The sequence below is a fragment of the Danio rerio genome, chromosome 19, assembly GCF_049306965.1.
Source record: "Danio rerio strain Tuebingen ecotype United States chromosome 19, GRCz12tu, whole genome shotgun sequence".
Taxonomy (NCBI): Eukaryota; Metazoa; Chordata; class Actinopteri; order Cypriniformes; family Danionidae; genus Danio; species Danio rerio.
In genome coordinates, this window is record NC_133194.1 from 35225172 (window position 1) to 35242172 (window position 17001).

General features: G+C 34.9%; 1 protein-coding gene and 1 long non-coding RNA gene across 5 annotated transcripts in view; both read right to left on the reverse strand.

Annotated features, from left to right (window-relative positions):
* Nucleotides 1–10802, reverse strand: part of LOC141379137 (uncharacterized) — a 29969-nt gene extending 19167 nt beyond the window's left edge. The window contains exon 1 of the long non-coding RNA XR_012395139.1: nt 10772–10802. This is a non-coding gene — a long non-coding RNA (uncharacterized lncRNA). The remainder of the gene's footprint in view (nt 1–10771) is intronic.
* A 2375-nt stretch (nt 10803–13177) lies between these two features.
* nt5c1aa (5'-nucleotidase, cytosolic IAa) overlaps nt 13178–17001 on the reverse strand; it is a 31915-nt gene continuing 28091 nt past the window's right edge. For 2 of the 4 annotated variants that reach the window (XR_012394641.1, XR_012394640.1), the window contains 2 exons: nt 15692–16558; nt 13178–15244 (listed from right to left, as the gene is read on the reverse strand). Coding sequence is in view for 2 of the 4 variants with exons in the window: in XM_005159633.6 (XP_005159690.1) it covers nt 16202–16558 (357 nt within the window). In the remaining 2 variants the exon portion in view is untranslated. 4 annotated transcript variants of the gene reach the window in all.

Genomic DNA, 17001 nt, shown 5'->3' on the forward strand with positions numbered 1-17001 from the left:
TCACATTTTATGTCAGTCTTAGTATGCAATGTTGTCTCTTGATTACAAGCAAGTCAAGCTTTAAATAGGAAAATTATCCAAACTCATTAGCATCGGTGGGGGAGTTGTAAAATGAGCTTATTTTCGAAAAAGGAGTGTTCCTTTAAATGTGCACTAAGCAAATTTTCCCTAATGATGTTGATATTTGAAAGCACTAAAGCAAACACGCCCCAATTACCCAACAAGACCTCAATCCTTTTTAAAACCTCTGCGATTATTACTAGACACACCCCTTACAAAAGCATTCAAAGAGCACCTTTAGTCATAACATTGTAAATAATTAAATTTCTGATGTCCATGTAAACATACTGATTGTCCTCAAATGTTAGTTTCTCTGCAGTAAAAATGAAATAAAAATGTGACACGCGATGAAATTCTCTAATTGTGAAGAGCTCTCCTAGTCTGTTCGTGTCTGATGAGGCAGAAGGAGTTAACTGAGCCTATCAGCAACATCTCCAGATGTTACGCGCAGCGGCGGCTTGATTGAGTGCCCCGGGATTGCGTGCATCCATGTTGGCATTGAATCCCTTAATTTGCATCTGCCATGGACCACTTAAAGATGAATTTCTTTGTCTTGAAAACAACAACGATGGTTATGGGGAACAATACAGTACAATTTATACAGATTCAAAAGGGGGACACTGTGACTTCAGTATTTTCATAATGAATACAATATCTTTAAATGTATTGTAGCCTGTACTGTACATCTACTGTAGGTTTTGTTGTGATTTTGCTGTCCGTACACAAGTAAACATGTACTTTCACAGACAAAAAGAGCAGTTGCCTTGAAGAAAAGCAGTGTTTTTTTGTGTTGACTCAAATTAAAGTTATTGTTCACTCAAAAATGACAATCCTGCCATTGTTTAACTCTTGTGCACTGTTCAAATGTACTACCTTTTTGTAATGTTAGGGATCAAAACATCCACTAAATTAAACTGCTGTAAAAATACAACAGATAAATATTTTTTTCAATTTGTTCCGCATAAATCTGTTTATCAACCTCAGTCCTGATTAAAACTACTAAATTGTTTAGAAAATTTCAGGATTTTAGCTCCTCAATTGCCAAACTCACAAATGATATCACTGATTTGGTGAAAAAAAACACACAAAATTACGTATTTTCAATATAAATAGTAATTATGGACTGTTTTTTTTTTTTTTTTTTTACATTTTATCACAGTCTTAGACATGTGAACGATTTAGCAACAACATTGGCTTTGATGCATTGTTAGATTTAAATTTTTTCTCCCTAATTTACTATTGGTGGCTGTTTTTGCCCCACTGACTTCCATTATATCCACATTCGATGGTGCATAAATGCAGTCTCTGTTTTTATTTACTCCATGTAGTTCTGAGAGCTGAGATGCACATTTTGATTTTCTCAGACACAAATCGCATAAAGGTCACTCTCACAGACACACACTTTAATTTGTTGTTACACTCCATATACTATGCAGAAACTAAGCTTTTTTGCACAGGCCTATATAAAGAGTTTATGGTGTCAATGATGATCAACAGTACAACTGACAAATCTGACCTCTTCCCAACAGGGGAAATCACCAACAATCAAAAATGCATGACTACACGGTGTCATGGTTTTGCAATCAAAAAATGTGATTATAATGGAAGTCAATAGGGCAAAACCAGCCACCAACAGTAAAGTTGGGAGAACATGTTAATCAAAAACAATGCATTAAAGGCAATGCTGTTTCAAAAGTCAAAGACTTTGATAAAAGATTTTAAAAATCCAATCCACAGCTACTTTTCAGATTAATAATGTCATTTTGTGGGTTTTTTTTCACCAAAATCAGTGACATCATTTTTGAATTTGGCAATTAAATAGTTAAAATACTGTAATTATCTAAACGTTTAGTAGTTTTGATCAGGACTGAGGCTGATTAACAGATTTATGCAAAGAAATTAGAAAGAAATATTAATCTGATGTCTTTTTACATCAGTTTTTTCAATGGATGTTTTCATCCCAAACATAACAAAAGGGTAGTACATTTGCCCAGAGTGTATTGTTTAGTTTTTCAAAAAATTCAAAGAATTTTCTTAAAATATGTTTCAAATTAAGATTTGTCATCAAAAATCATTTAGCTAGCTGAAACATAGAAAAGGGTATGGCCAAATTTAGACTTAAAGTCCCTCCTGAGTGGATGAAAACATCCCCAACAGTACATAAGGGTTAAATACTTTACTTGTTTTAAACTGACTTTTTTCTTCTGTTGAACATAAAAGAAGATATTTTTAAAAAATGTTGGAAACCAACCATCCATAGTAAGGAAAACAAATAATATGGAAGTCAACAGTCACAACATTCTTTAAAATATCTTCTTTTTTTGTTTAACAGAACAAAAAATGCTCAAAATTTTTTTGGAAGTCAAAGGTTAGTAAATGTTAATAAATTTATTTCTTTTGAAGTGAATTATCCCTATAATTTCTTATATTTAAATAATTATGTTTATTGGCCCAACATTGTCTGTGCATTAAATTCACATTTTAATATTGGCTAACGTTGGGAACACTGAACAACATTGCCTGTATATAACCTGTTTTATCTGGCATATGTTCACATGGAGAAAACCATTAGGAATAGGGCAAAACAACAGCAAATTCCCTTTAAAGCTCAATTGTGTGGTCAGTGGATTATAATGATGATTAACTCCCCAGGTCCAGACCCCGTCCAATCTCACACATTTTCCCTAATGAATTCCCACAGCAGCTGATAGGGACTAATTATTGTTATTAGTTCAAAGTCTGGCAATTACCTCACTATTACCTCATTGCCACAAAGGCCAATTCATTGGCTAGCATCAAAGGGCCATAAGGCTATCGATTTCAGGCCGGATATTAAACATTAGGTGCTGATGAGAAGATGTTTTTCCTCCTGAGGAATATATTTGCTAAAGAACTAGACTGAATACATATAGACACATCAGCAGTGGAGACCACAAGATTAGCTGAAGCGAGGGAGGGGACGACCTTGCATTGTGGCAGCAGATCATACGAGTTCGCAGCACTTCTCTCCATCTGTCAGCACCAGGTTTAGATATGGCTTCAGCTCACCAGCTCGTAAAAAATCGGTCATAATCTACCACCCATCATATCACAGCAGGTTCAACGTAACCCTACAGGATGTAATGGTGCAAGCACAGCACACACAGACTGCCAAAACACACTCGCATCTTGTTGTGACTAAAAAAGGCTATTATCCTTGCATTGTGCGCTTTCTTTTTACAGCAGCTCTAATTAGCTTAGCCTGGCAAATGTCATAACAGAGCAGCTGTCTAAAGTATCTGGTTTGTTTGGATTTGTGTGCATGTTGACTAAAGATTGTTCTAAAAAAACACTCATTATTTGAACACAAAATGCAACTTTTATGTGGCTCTGACAAAACTAGTGTATCAAAAACCACAAACTTGCCCTCGACTCATCATGTGAGACCTTATCAAGTCAGTGCACAATGAAACAACTTCAGGAAGGAAGTGAAAGTGTTATGAATTTCTCTTCCTTAGTGTATAACAAGACAGTTTTCCACAAGCAGCCAAACTAGTTTTAGCACCACAATCAATTTACAGCCTGAATGTAGTTTCTGTGAGCATTATCAAACATAATTTGAGGGCAAAGTGTTTATAATGTACCCTTGTTCATTTAAAAGTCCCATTATTATGCTTTATCTGACATTGTCTTTCATCTGTGTTTGTGAATAAAGGATGGGCGTTATCTGTTTTAAATAAATGATATGGTACGAGGCAATGCTGTTTTGTATTGGCATACAATAGTTTGCAATGAATTCATCTGAAAAATAACAGTGTATGGAGCCAGATCAGTCTCAAAAATAATACATTTAAAAAAATTAAATGTATACATTCACTGAACAATTCACATTTACAAAATCTAATTTGTACATCTGTGAACACAATTCATGAATTCATAAGTGAAAATCATAAATATTTTCGACAAATTAATTGGATTTGTGTATTTTTAACACATTTTTTAATTAACAAATTGGATTAGCATATTTTTATTAGTTTTTTTATTTACAAATTGTATTTGCATATTTTTTATTGTTTTTTGAATTTAGAAATTGGATGTGCATATTTTTAATCAGTTTTTGAATTTACGACTTGAATTTGCATATTTTTAAATAGTTTTTTTTTATTGGATTTGCATATTTTAAATCAGTTCTTCATTTTATTTTTTAATTGTATGTGTGTATTTTTTATTAATGAATTGGATTTGCACATTTTTAATAGTTTTTTGAATATACAAATAGGGTTTGCATATTTTTGAATGAGTTTTTTTACTTAAGAATTTGATTTGGATATTTTTTAATAGTTTTTTTTTTAATTTAGGAATTGGATTTGCATATTTTTGAATCAGTTTTTAATTTATTAATTGAATTTGTGTATTTTTTTAATAATTTGTTTAACTTACAAATTAGATTTGCTTTTTTTAATAGTTTTTTATTATTTGCGAATTGGATTTGCATATTTTTAAATTGTGTTTTGAAATTACGAATTGGATTTGCATATTTGTAAATCGTTTTTTGAAAAATTAATTTGCATGTTTTTGAATCATGTTTGAACTTATGAATTGGATTTTGTAAATGTGAATTGTGTTGTGGATAGAGTTTTTATTTTGTAAATGTATTATTTTCGAGACTGATCTGGCTCCATAAAAGTAAGCTGCTGCAATCCAATTTATCCAAAAGCCATGCTTTATTAAAGGGCTTTAAAACAACTATTAAGATAACTTTACACACATAATTTGAAGCAGCAGAAGAGACACATGTGCTGCTGACAGACTGTGTTTCAGATGCGGTGTTTTCCTCAGTGTGTAACTTACATTTCACAGATACAAACTCCATCTGTATGTGTGAGGAGGTCATGGAAATATTTTTTGTTTTGCTGATGACACTTTGTCATGCCAGTTCCACTTAAATTTAGTAACTTAAGTGACCCACTGCCATGCGCATGCGCGCCAACAATGGGAATGTAATTCCCACCTATTTTTCACATAGCGACCTCCAGTCTCATTCACTTCTATTCTAATTGTCATAAACACAGATTTTTATCACAAGCAGTTTTACCATTTACTCCGATTTATTATGTCTATTCTAGTCATTTGCAGCAAATGAATCAAAGAAAATTAGCAAAATAACCTACTTCCTCATTGCACAATAAAGTAGTTTTATATTGTATTGCTTGTTTTGCTTTTATAGGCAACTGTGCTGTTACAATGTTAGAATGCCATGTTATTAAGAATACCATTCATTCATTCATTTTCTTTTTGTCTCAGGGTGCTTTCACAGCTGTGAATCGAATCAATTGTTCTGAAACAGGGATTTTAATCGTTTCAATGTTGTTCCTGGTGTGATTCGCTTTCACACGGCAAAGTTTCTAAACAGACCAAAATAGCTAAAACAAGTCATGCGCGAGTAAACTCTTCTCACATTGGTCAGAGTTTCAGGGTTTATTTTGCAGAGTCCTGCTCAGCTGTTATGCGTCCTTATTTTAATTCATGACGATGAGCAATAAGACATTATAAGCTAAAAGCTGCATTTTAATTTTGAATGTTGACACCCACAGACATCATCACTATAGATCAGAGGTAAGAATATACATAGCAGATGGCTTATGCATTATAGGCTTTACATTATAGAGAGAACTAACAGATAAACTAATGCAGTTCGGTCAATTTTCAGATAAACAGCTCTTGTTAATAGTTAGCATGTTTTCACTTTCGAAATTTACATGAAACGCACATTTATCAGTAGGAATGACATCCCGCCCTACTCATTATTCTCTCTTCATTTAGCCCTATAAATTGCCTATTAAATATCTATAATACAGTGTGATATAGTCGGGCTCAGATCGTACCATTTTTCACTACAATCGATCGGCCCCAGAGTTCATTTCAATCAAGCCAAGACCACCTCATTCAGATTCATGTTTTACACAGCGGATGCCTGTCCAGCTGCAACCCATTCCTGGGAAACACCCATACACTCTCATTCACACACATACACTAAATACAATTTAGCTTACACAGGGAGAACATGCAAACTTCACACAGAAATGCCGACTGACCCAGCTGAGGCTTGAACCAGCGACCATCTTGCTGTAAGGGAACAGCGAAGCGATACTGCACCGCCCTAAAAATAACACTCTATATAAACATTGTTTGAGTGGTAAATAATGGGCAACATGTAAACAATATAAAAGACAACATATACAGAGTTTTCCTCCTCGATGTATACTGTATATAGCAATTCGGGCAAAAAAAAATACAGAGATGTGAATTTTTATTTTATTTTTTTTGTCATCCATATCATCCAGCCCTAATTATGAATCTACCAAGTCTGCAAAGTGTCAAACATCAAAATGTACATTAAACTGTGATATTGAACTGTCTGAAATTAATTGTATAACATCAGTCTATGGTCTTCATCAGTTACTGTTCATCAGTTTCTATTTTGTCCCTCAGACAGTCTAATTGTAGCAGAGGGTTGAGGGGTATTGCACAAAAGTAGAATTAAGAAAGCCAGGATAACAGAGTAAGTGTGGTTTGAATTAGTCAGCTCATGCTGGCTTTGCACGTTTGCTGATCCAGGATGTGCTGCTACTGTATGCTTACCCTGGTGTAGATAGCATTCATATCCAGACCACGGAAACAATCCCACAATAAATAATGCAAATGTGGGCAAAACTTGATGTGAGCCAATCAGGGGAAGAGTTCAAAAGTGCCACTCTTGTCCGCCAATCCTATAACTCCCACTGATATTAACTCCCATTACTTTCCTCCAGAAACTGTTCCTTGATGGAAACATATGAAGAGGTGAAATGTATTAACAAATAAGCAGTTGTTTACGCTGCCTTAAATGTGTCCAGTGGACATTCATGTTACTCATGAAGTTTTTCATGAAAATGAATCGCAAACACTTACCCATTTATATTTTAATATTTATATTTTATCTCTAAAAAAAATATTTTTAGTTATCTAACATATCATCATATATGTACTCTTGTGAGCTTTTATCCCTTTCATTTAAAATGAGACTTTTTTCTAATCTCAGTGTTTCCTCCAGGATTTTTTCCAGCTGTGGCGGCAGGCCTTTTTTACATAGATCTACCAACTACCTGAGGCGTTATTTCAATGACATGTCGTGGGCCCAGTATTACAATTCAAGATCGCATTTATGTAATAGCCTACGAGCATACGAATCTCTCTGCTTGCGCGCCGATCTTCTTGTGCGCTCTCAAATAAACTTTACTGCAGTGCGATTTAGTGTACTTATGTATAAGTATGACTCCAACATTTATTAGATTTGCTAGGAATATTTCTGAATTAATTTTATTCCTAGCAAATTATTATTTATTAATTTTTTATGTTATAAATTATTAATTTATAGGTCTCCAATAGACCTATAAAGCGTTATTAACGCATCCTGAAGTAAAGTGAAATGGCTACATGTTGCGTTTGCTGGCTCACGCATCACGCACCTGTCAGTCGGCCAATCAGTCAGTCTGTCAGCACGTTACCCTAAAGGGTAAAACAAAAGCGCACAGCACCACTACGGTTACAGAAAAGTTTACTCTGTTATAATTCATCTAAATTTTAATACGCTTTGGTGCGATTATCACCCGCTATTTAAAAAAAAAACACGACAATGTTTTGAATGAAAAGTTGTAATGTAGCCGTGACAGTATGAATTTTGGCATGGCGCCCCGCTATGGAAGAATGAAAGTAGCGGAAACCATGCATCTATATTATGGGGTATTATATAACCCAGGAAGCAAAGACTACTGGCCCAGACTTGGCATAAAGCTGGCACAGCAGGCGTTCATCCGGCACTGGCATATAGCATGTGGGCCAAAGATGGAAAGGGTTAGGCAGAGGTGGAACAGTCTTTAAATGTGGGCCACGTAGGTTTGGCCTATTTTAACCCACATTTAAAATACATAAAAATAGATTTTAAGTAAAGAAAAAAAATCTACCAATCAAGTTGCTTTGAGAAAAAGCACGCCCATAGTGTGCCTAAAAACATTTTAAATGGGATAATGATTTTCATTACAGTCGTGACACACCAACCCATCTGGCCCAGTTCAAGCCCAAGTGGGTTATTAAATTGGCTGAGACTTGACCCAGATATGGTCTATGTTTGGCCCATGTCTGGAAGCCATACTTGGTCCAGTCATGTACCATAATTCACTGTAGCATGTGGGCCAAGCAAAAACAGATTGTGTGGGCCAGAGAAATTTCAAAAGTATCTGGATGCAGCCTTGATGATGCAGGCTGCGACTGCATATCTCAGTGATGCAGTGTCAGACACAATGCACTTAATGGAGCTAGTGACATCGTTGTGAGGGGTGGGGTTAGGTGAGCGCATTACAATTTTTCTCAGTCGCTTTGGTGCATTTCTCACAACACTATTTACATTTGCACAACAGTTAATGCATTTCTCAAAACAGCCATTTGGGCACATCATAGTAGCAGTTTCTTATTCCTTCCAACAAATTGCAGATGCTTTTGAACATGCATCAATTGCTTTCATACAACTCTCTGCTGTTTATACTATTATCATTTGCTTAAGTCATGTCAGTGAAAATTAACTAAACTTGTGAATGCTGAATAGTCATTCCATATAAAACCAATAGTCCTCATTTCATTACTTGAGTCATTACATACAAAAATGTTGAACTAGTAGTCAAAATCTATCAAGCTAATTTTATTTTTTTTAAATTTAAATCTTTATTTTCCTGAAAATGTCTTCTAAATTGAACAATTTCATGAATGATTTACAGAGCTGTGTATGTTGTAGGTTCAGTTCCAAGATGCACTGCAATAGTTTACAGTTGTGCACAGCTCTACCCAAAGGGAGTTTATGTTTCTTGTAAATAAGTGTGTATTTATTCTTTTGCACAATGCTGTGAATAAATTAGAATTGTAAAGAGCATATGCAGTAAAATTGTGAAACATATTCAGTGTCCTGTACTCAGATACCTCACTAAATGCAGTGATTTCTAACTTTACTGTAGTTTTCAAATGGCTGTCTAAATAGTATACAGTGCTGTCTTGAGCATTTTCAGGAAGTGTCACCAAAATCTGACTTTTTTGCATTGAAAAATATGCAGAGTAAACTGTCATGATGAAAATATGACAAAGCCATTTGACTATCTTGTTCATAAACAATGGTTTCAGGACTTTCATTGACATAAATACTTGCTTTTGTGGAATGAGATATCCATTTTGAGCAAGTGACATGCCTTTGCAGATTATTAACTAGGTTTTGTAATTTGTACTAGTTGTTTTGAGAAATGCATTAACTGTTGTGCAAATGTAAATTGTGTTGTGAGAAATGCACCAAAGCGACTGAGGAAAAACTGTAAACAGCATTCAATGCAACTCTGATTGCGCTGCACCAGGTCTGCACCCAGACCCCTCTCAGAAATTTTGCTAAGTGGGAAGGGTTTGATCATATAATCATTGCTTTTCAAGAAGATTATTTGAATTTCATTTGATATAAATAAACCAACAGCATATGCTATTAAAATCACTAAATGTTTGCAAGTGCTAAGGAAGGATTGAAATTGTACTTAGGCTTTTGTTACCAACAATGCAGTAGATAGTGAAACACAGCAGACTAGGTCATTCCAATCAAAGCAGAGTAGATGCTCTGAAAGGCACGGTAAAGAAAGATTGGATCCTTGAACAAACAATTTCAGACACAGGAAAGAGGTGAGCTGCAGTATTTTAAGTAAAAAATAAAGTGTTATTTCCTTCATGAAACAACAGCTTAGGGTTGGCTGGTTTTAGCTGATTGACCAGCCTGTTTTTTCCATTTTCAGGCTGATGTTAGCCATTTCCACCCTAGCTGGTCAGACTGGGAGATGGCCAGCTAAAACCAGCTATGTCCAGCTTAAATTAGGTTTTAGCTGGTCATCTCCCAGCCTGACCAGCTAAAACCAGCCTGGAACTGACCAAAAACGTTCTAAAACCAGGCTAATCGACAAGCTAAACCCAGCTAACCATCGTATGCTTAGATGGGGTTTTTTCAGCAGGGTTGACGTCAAAGAATTAATTATAAGCCCTAAATTTGTCTGAAGAATGGAGAATAATACAACAGCCATTAGCCTTTCATTAAAACATTCAGGTTCATTTTGCAGTTAAAATGAAGGTGTTGTTTAAAATGCACCCTGTCTGGTTTTCCTAATCAGTAATCAAATGGCTATTTTCATTGAAAGCCTACTTAGCTGAAGACTTTCATTTGCTTATTTAAAAAGAGTTTGAGACCAGTGTGTTAATAAAGCGAGGCAGATGGCAGTAGTCCCTCCCCAGCACTTCTGCAAAGTAATAAAATGGAAACCATCTCTGATCAATCACTACACATGGGGTGGACAACGATGGCCTCATTACCACGATGGCGCCTCAGAGGCACAGTTGCTTGATAGCCCCTCTAGTTTATCTGCGCTGCAGTTTGGCGAGCCTTCTGGGTAATTGGCACCAGCAGCAACAATCAACAGAGAGAGCATTCATTTCTCCTTTTTTTTAGTTTCAAAACCTCGCCGAGCTTTAAAAAATGCTTGGAAGCTAAAAAATGTTAGGCCTTTTTTAGCATCTAAGCCTGCATTCAAATCTCAATGAAATCTGATTTGATATTATAATACAAAATATCGTTAAATCTGTATACATTGATTAGCATTCTTGTATTTTCTTAGGATTGTACCTGCAATGTTGTTGAAGGTTTTAGACTCCTCTAAATTTTAGAGCTTCTTCGGTTTTTAAAGAATAACGCATTGCTGCCATCTAATGGCAGGCTGAAGACGCGCATGTCAGGATTTCTATGTAAGCTGCGGTCTGAATTATTATTTTATAGTTCCTTCTTTAAACTGAACTAGGAGCAGCTGAAGGACTGTTATGTAATTTGTGTTTTGTTTATACAGCGTTTGCAAGTGAAATATGCTGACGGTGAAACTAATAAGACTTTTTGTGCCGCGTTGCACATGCGAGAAAGTTCTGTGTCCTCATAAAATTCTGCATTCCTCGAAGTTTTACCTTTTGTTGGAGGTAGATTTTCATATTAGGCTCCAAAATACAAACAGACCTGGACAAATTCGTTCAACAGAATGTCCTGTAAGTGAATGAGTTCAATAAATGTTCTCCACGTTTCCATCACTGACAGTTAGCATTAGCACAATAAAAGCTAAGATGATTTATCTTCTTTACTTTTCATAGCTATTATTGACTTTATTATCCTATTTTACGGTTTCGTAAGGAGAGTTATTCAGTAGGCCTATTGGAAGTGCTTTTCATGGTGTTATTTGCTATTATGTCTTTATCTTGAATGTTATTAGGTAATTTTCTTCCCATTTTAAAATGGCGTCGACCTATTAACTATACTGTTTTCATTATGATGACTTAAAATATGATAAACAAAAGTAAGTTAGACCTTCTTTTGACAGTCATCCTGATCAAAAAGTGACCTATTTTGTGTCAATAAACCTCAAATCACATAATCTATAAATCTATAATTATTATGTATATTGTCCTTCATAATACTGACATTCTCAGATTATCCATGGACGACAATATTTATCATTAATGATGATTTAGATCACCTCATTCATTCACTTTAATGACAGGCTATATAAGTTAGGAAATAAATAACCCCTGTATACAGGGGTAAACTGTACACATAGATGTTTTTTTATGTATTTTTAAGAAACGACAGATATTATTGTAAATAATGTTGTTGTTGTTGAGTTCAATTGTTACAGATCATTGTAAATGAACAGACGGTTATGGAGGAGGCAGCTTATCTTTCACATTTCTGTAGATTTACTGAGGAGAGGTGGATTAATTTAAAGAGGCGGGCTAATCACTTGTGTCAACTCAATTTGTTTCGGTAATGTTTATTTAAGGACAGACCCTGCTAAACAGGACGACAAGAAAAAGAAAGCAAGGGAATGAAACACAAATAAACTAGAAAATTATTACTTTACTATCCTAAAGGACAATGGTGATATCTTTTATTTGGATTGTGCAAAACAATAAGGATATTTAACTACATGTACACTAAAAATACAGTTGAAGTCAGAATTATTAGCCCCCTTGTTTATTTTTTTTCCCCCAATTTCTGTTTAAAGGAGAGGTTTTTTTCAACACATTTCTACACAAAATAGTTTTAATGACTTCATCATTTCTAATTTATTTTATCTTTTCCATGATGACAGCTAGCAATATTTTACTTGATATTTTTCAAGAAACTTCTATACAGTTTAAAGTGACATTTAAAGGCTTAACCTGGTGAACTAGCAAGTTATAATTACCTGGTAATTAGGCAAGTTATAATTCCGTCTTTAACTGTATCTGGGGGAAAATAGTGGCAAGTAATGTAGATTCAGTATTGACATATTAAATAGGCCATAGCAACAGCATTTTATTGACAAATGTAGACATATTAGACCGCTTCTTTTTCATTTGCATTGGTTTTACTTACATTCATTTCCTTTGAAATGCTGTATTTTTCCAAAATGTAAAGTTTATATGAAACTCTATATTCATTTGTCTGTGGTGAAATTAAAATAAGTACATAAATATGCAGTTTAATTTATAAAATAGATCAGACCTTGGTAACTTTTTTTGTCTTCTGCTTCATGTAGAACAAAAAATAAATCACTTAAAATTGCTACATTATTTTCAACAACTTTTTTCTGTCAATACCAGAATATAACATTACAATGTTTTCTTTTTGAATATATAGTAAAATGTAATTTATTAACTGTCAAAACTGAATTTTCAGTGTCAGAAATCATTTTAATTGGCTGAATTGATTAGCATTTTTATAATATCAGTGTTCACTGTAAAAGAGATTAGTTGACTACCTAAAAAAATAAGTAAACCCATTGACTTAAAATCGAGCAATGTGCATAATTTAAAAAAATAAGTCAACTTAATAGTTCCAAGTTCCAACATGTTTACTCACTTTTTTAGTCAACTTGTCACATTTAACGCAAGGGGTTCACTCACTTTTGACTAATTTTAAATTGATTAACAGTGAAATCATAAGTCATGTTGCTTAATATTTGTGATACACTTTTACTAGGATTAAAGAAATGCAAAAATCACAGCATTTATTTGAAATAGTGATCTTTTTTTCCTTTTTAATTGTCTTTGATCAATTAATTCCTTTCCCCCACAAAAATACTGACCCCATACTTTTGAAAGACATTCTATATTGAATGCAGATGAGAAAAACATAAACTTACAAGTAACACTTTAAAAATGAAAATATACTTCAAGTTTCTAAATATATCTATAGATTCTCAATACATTTCATCTTCTGAAACGTAAAAATATTATGGCTTCCTTTAAGTATCGCACATTACATTACAGGCTTTATCCATCATACACAACCACATACATTGCGTAAAATTATTTTGTTGTTTTGCTCGCACACCGTCAATAAACAAAACACAGTCCATTGCTGAATAACAGTGCAGGTCCAAACACACACTGTGTAAACACTACTATTTGTCCTGTCACTTGACACATTCGCTTTACATAAGAATAGCAGCTTGCATTCAGTTTTAACAGTAAGATGATGTAAAACCCCAAATCAGAAAAAGTTGAGACAGAATGGAAAACACAAAGAGAAAGATGAGATTTCTAAATTTACTTGTATTCCAAATTTTAGTTCTTGCAACACATTTTAAAAACAGTTGGGACAGTAAAGCATTTACCACTTTGTAATCTTGCCATTCCTTTTCACAACACCTAAAAGATGTTTCGGGACTAAAGACACCAAGTAATGAATTGTTTCAGGGGTTATTTTGTCCCACTCTTCCTGCAAACAAGTCTTAAGGTTGGCAACAGTACCATAGGCCTTCATTGTTGGAATTTGCACTTCAAAACGCACCACTAATTCTCTATTGGAGACAGCTCGGGACTGCAGGCAGGCCAGTCAGGTACCTGTATCTCCTTCTTCTACAGCCAGGACTTTGTAATGTGTGCAGAATGTGGTTTTGCATTGTCTTGTAGAAATATGCTTGGTCGCCCCTGGAAAAAGAAGGCAGCATATTGTGCTCGAAAATCTCTATGTACTTTTCAGCATTAATGGTGCCATATACTTTTGCCAAGGGCATTGACATAACCCTATACCATGACAGACCCTGGTTTTTGAACTTGTTGCTGGTAACAGTCTGGATGCTGATTTTCTTTTTTGGTCCGGTGCACTCGGCGTCCATTTCTTCCAAAAAAAAAACAAAACCCTAAAATACTGATTAATTTGACCTCAGCACATGTTTCCATTGTTTGATGGTCCATCTCAGATGCCTCCAAGCCCAGAGAAGTGGACGATGCTTCTAGACACTTAACATATGGCTTCCTTTTGGTACAGTATGATTTTCACAGGCAAATATGGATGTAACTACGTATTGTGTTATTTGGCAAAGGTTTACCAAAGTAGACCTGAGCCCATTTGGCGATATTGCTTATTAATGAATGATGATTCTTGATGCAGTGCTGCCTGAAGGATTGGAGATCACGGTTGTTCAGTTTAGGCTTGCCCCCTTGTTCTTTACGCACTGTTAAAGGTGAAATATCCAAATGTATTCCTATCTTTCTTTGAGGAAGATTGTTTTTTTTAAACATTTGAATAATTTTATCATGTATTTGTTGGAAATCTGGAGATTTCCTCTGCCCACCTTTGCTGCTAAAGGACTAGACCTTTCCTGGATGCTGCTTTTGTACCAAATCAAAATTACAATCACCTGTTTCAAATCACAGCATATTAAACCAATTTACCTGATTACTAGCTACAAAGTACTCCAGTCCCAACTTTTTTGGAATGTGTTGCAGGTCTGAATGAAAGGAAAGGATGTTTCTTTACAAATTAAATGAAGTTGACTAAACAAAACATGAAATATTTGGTGTTCAAATTGTCTGCAATAAAATACAAGTCAAAGTTAATTTAGAAATCACTACTTTCTTTTTTATTTGTGTTTTTTCCATAATGCTCCAACTTTTTCTGATTTGGGGTTGTATTTCCATGAAATATCATAGAAAAGTGTATGCCTATATGAAAATGACCATTAGTCGCAGTGCTTCACCAGAGGCACGTTGGTCATTCATAATGCATATTTCAAGAGTCACATTGGGTTAACCCAAATGAAAAAATCCTATAGTAATTAAGGTCTCACTTTATATTAGGTGGCGTTAACTAATATCCACTGACATTACATCTGCAATTAATTTCTGCAATTTTTATTTCTTAATTACATCTTTAATTACACTGTTGACCATTCCTCAATAGTATCTGGATGCAGCCTTTATGATGCAAGCTGAGATTGCATCACTCAGTGATACATTGTCAGACACAATGCACTCAAATGGAGCGAGTGAAGTCACTGTGAGGGGTAGGGTTAGGTGAGCCCATTAAAAGCATTGGATGCAGCTCAGATTGCACTGCACCAGGTCTGCATCCAGACCCCTCTCCCATTCCTTACACTCTAACCCACCATTAAACCTACCCATACACGCAAACCTGTCTCTAACCCTACCCAAATCCCACCTCAAGTGTTCTGAAATGCATTATGAACACAGTAAGTACATTGTATTTATGTTTTTGATCCAAGTAGTAGGCCACCTAATATATAGTAGGATTGTATTTTAAAATAAACTTTATAGAGTTTTTGAACCACACTGTAGTACAGTATTTAAAACAATCTGTTGTGGTAAATATATAGTTGCTATAATAACACAACATATAATAATATTAAGAAATCACTTAATAATGAAATTTTGTACAACTATAAGGTACATTATAATACAATACACCACAGTATACTGTTGTAAAAACAAATGTAGACTACAGTATTTACTACAGTTAGCAGTTCACTATAGTTAATACTACATCATGCTGTAGCTTTCTTTCACAAAGTGTTGTAAATACAATATTATATACAGTTTAAATCACGTTACTATAGTATGGTTCAAAAATGCTACTATAAATTACTGTAGTCTTTAAGTTACATGTTGTATGTAGCCTTGTTTAGGTCACATGGAAAAAAAGGCCAAGAGAATACACTGCGATCCTGATCCAAACCGAGTTTATAAAATAAAAATAAAAAGTCTGCAATTTGAATGTCTCTATTTGCTATTTTGCTGTATTGCTGCTTTTTTTATGCGGGTATTTCTGTGCAATCCCATAGGGCACGTGGGCAGCGATGGCACCCATTTCCACGGCTCCCTCCACATGGAACATCTGGTCATCAAAGTATATGTGGGGCCGGATTTTCTCCAGCATGGGGCCTTTTGGAGCCCCGGCCAGGAAAAGAGCCTCGTCTGTTTCGAGTCCCCAGGCACGGAGAGTCTTTAAGGCGCGGATGCCTGAGCTGGCTGCGCTGCGGGCCGTCACGAGGTAGGTGCGAATGGGACAGTCCAAACGGTGGCCTTTAGCGTAGAATTTCTTCTGAAGCTTCCCGAGCACTTCCAGAAAACCCTTCAGTGGCCCCTGTGAAGTGGACAGAGACATTATTTAGCATATATGAAGTGTAGCTTAATAAATAGAAAGTTCTGTCATGAAACTCTAGATGGCACAAGTTGATATGGTTCACCTAAAAATGTAAATTCTGTCATCTTTTTTTGAGTTCCGCTATTTATGTTCAACACAAAGATATTTTTGTAATTATGAAAGCATCTAACTTCTATAGCATTAATGATTTCTGTATTTATTTTGCTACTATGGATGTGAATGGTTACCACTTTACATCATTCTTCAAAATAGCTTCTTTTGTGTTCAGAACAAAACAAGAAACTCCTAAAAGTCTGAAACCACTTGAGGTTGAGTAAATTGTAGGTAAATTTGCTTTTTTGGGAGGGTGAACTATCGCTTTTACTTCATTAATAACTCGATCATAGTACATAGTGGTGCTAATTGGTAGCTGTAGAAGCTGT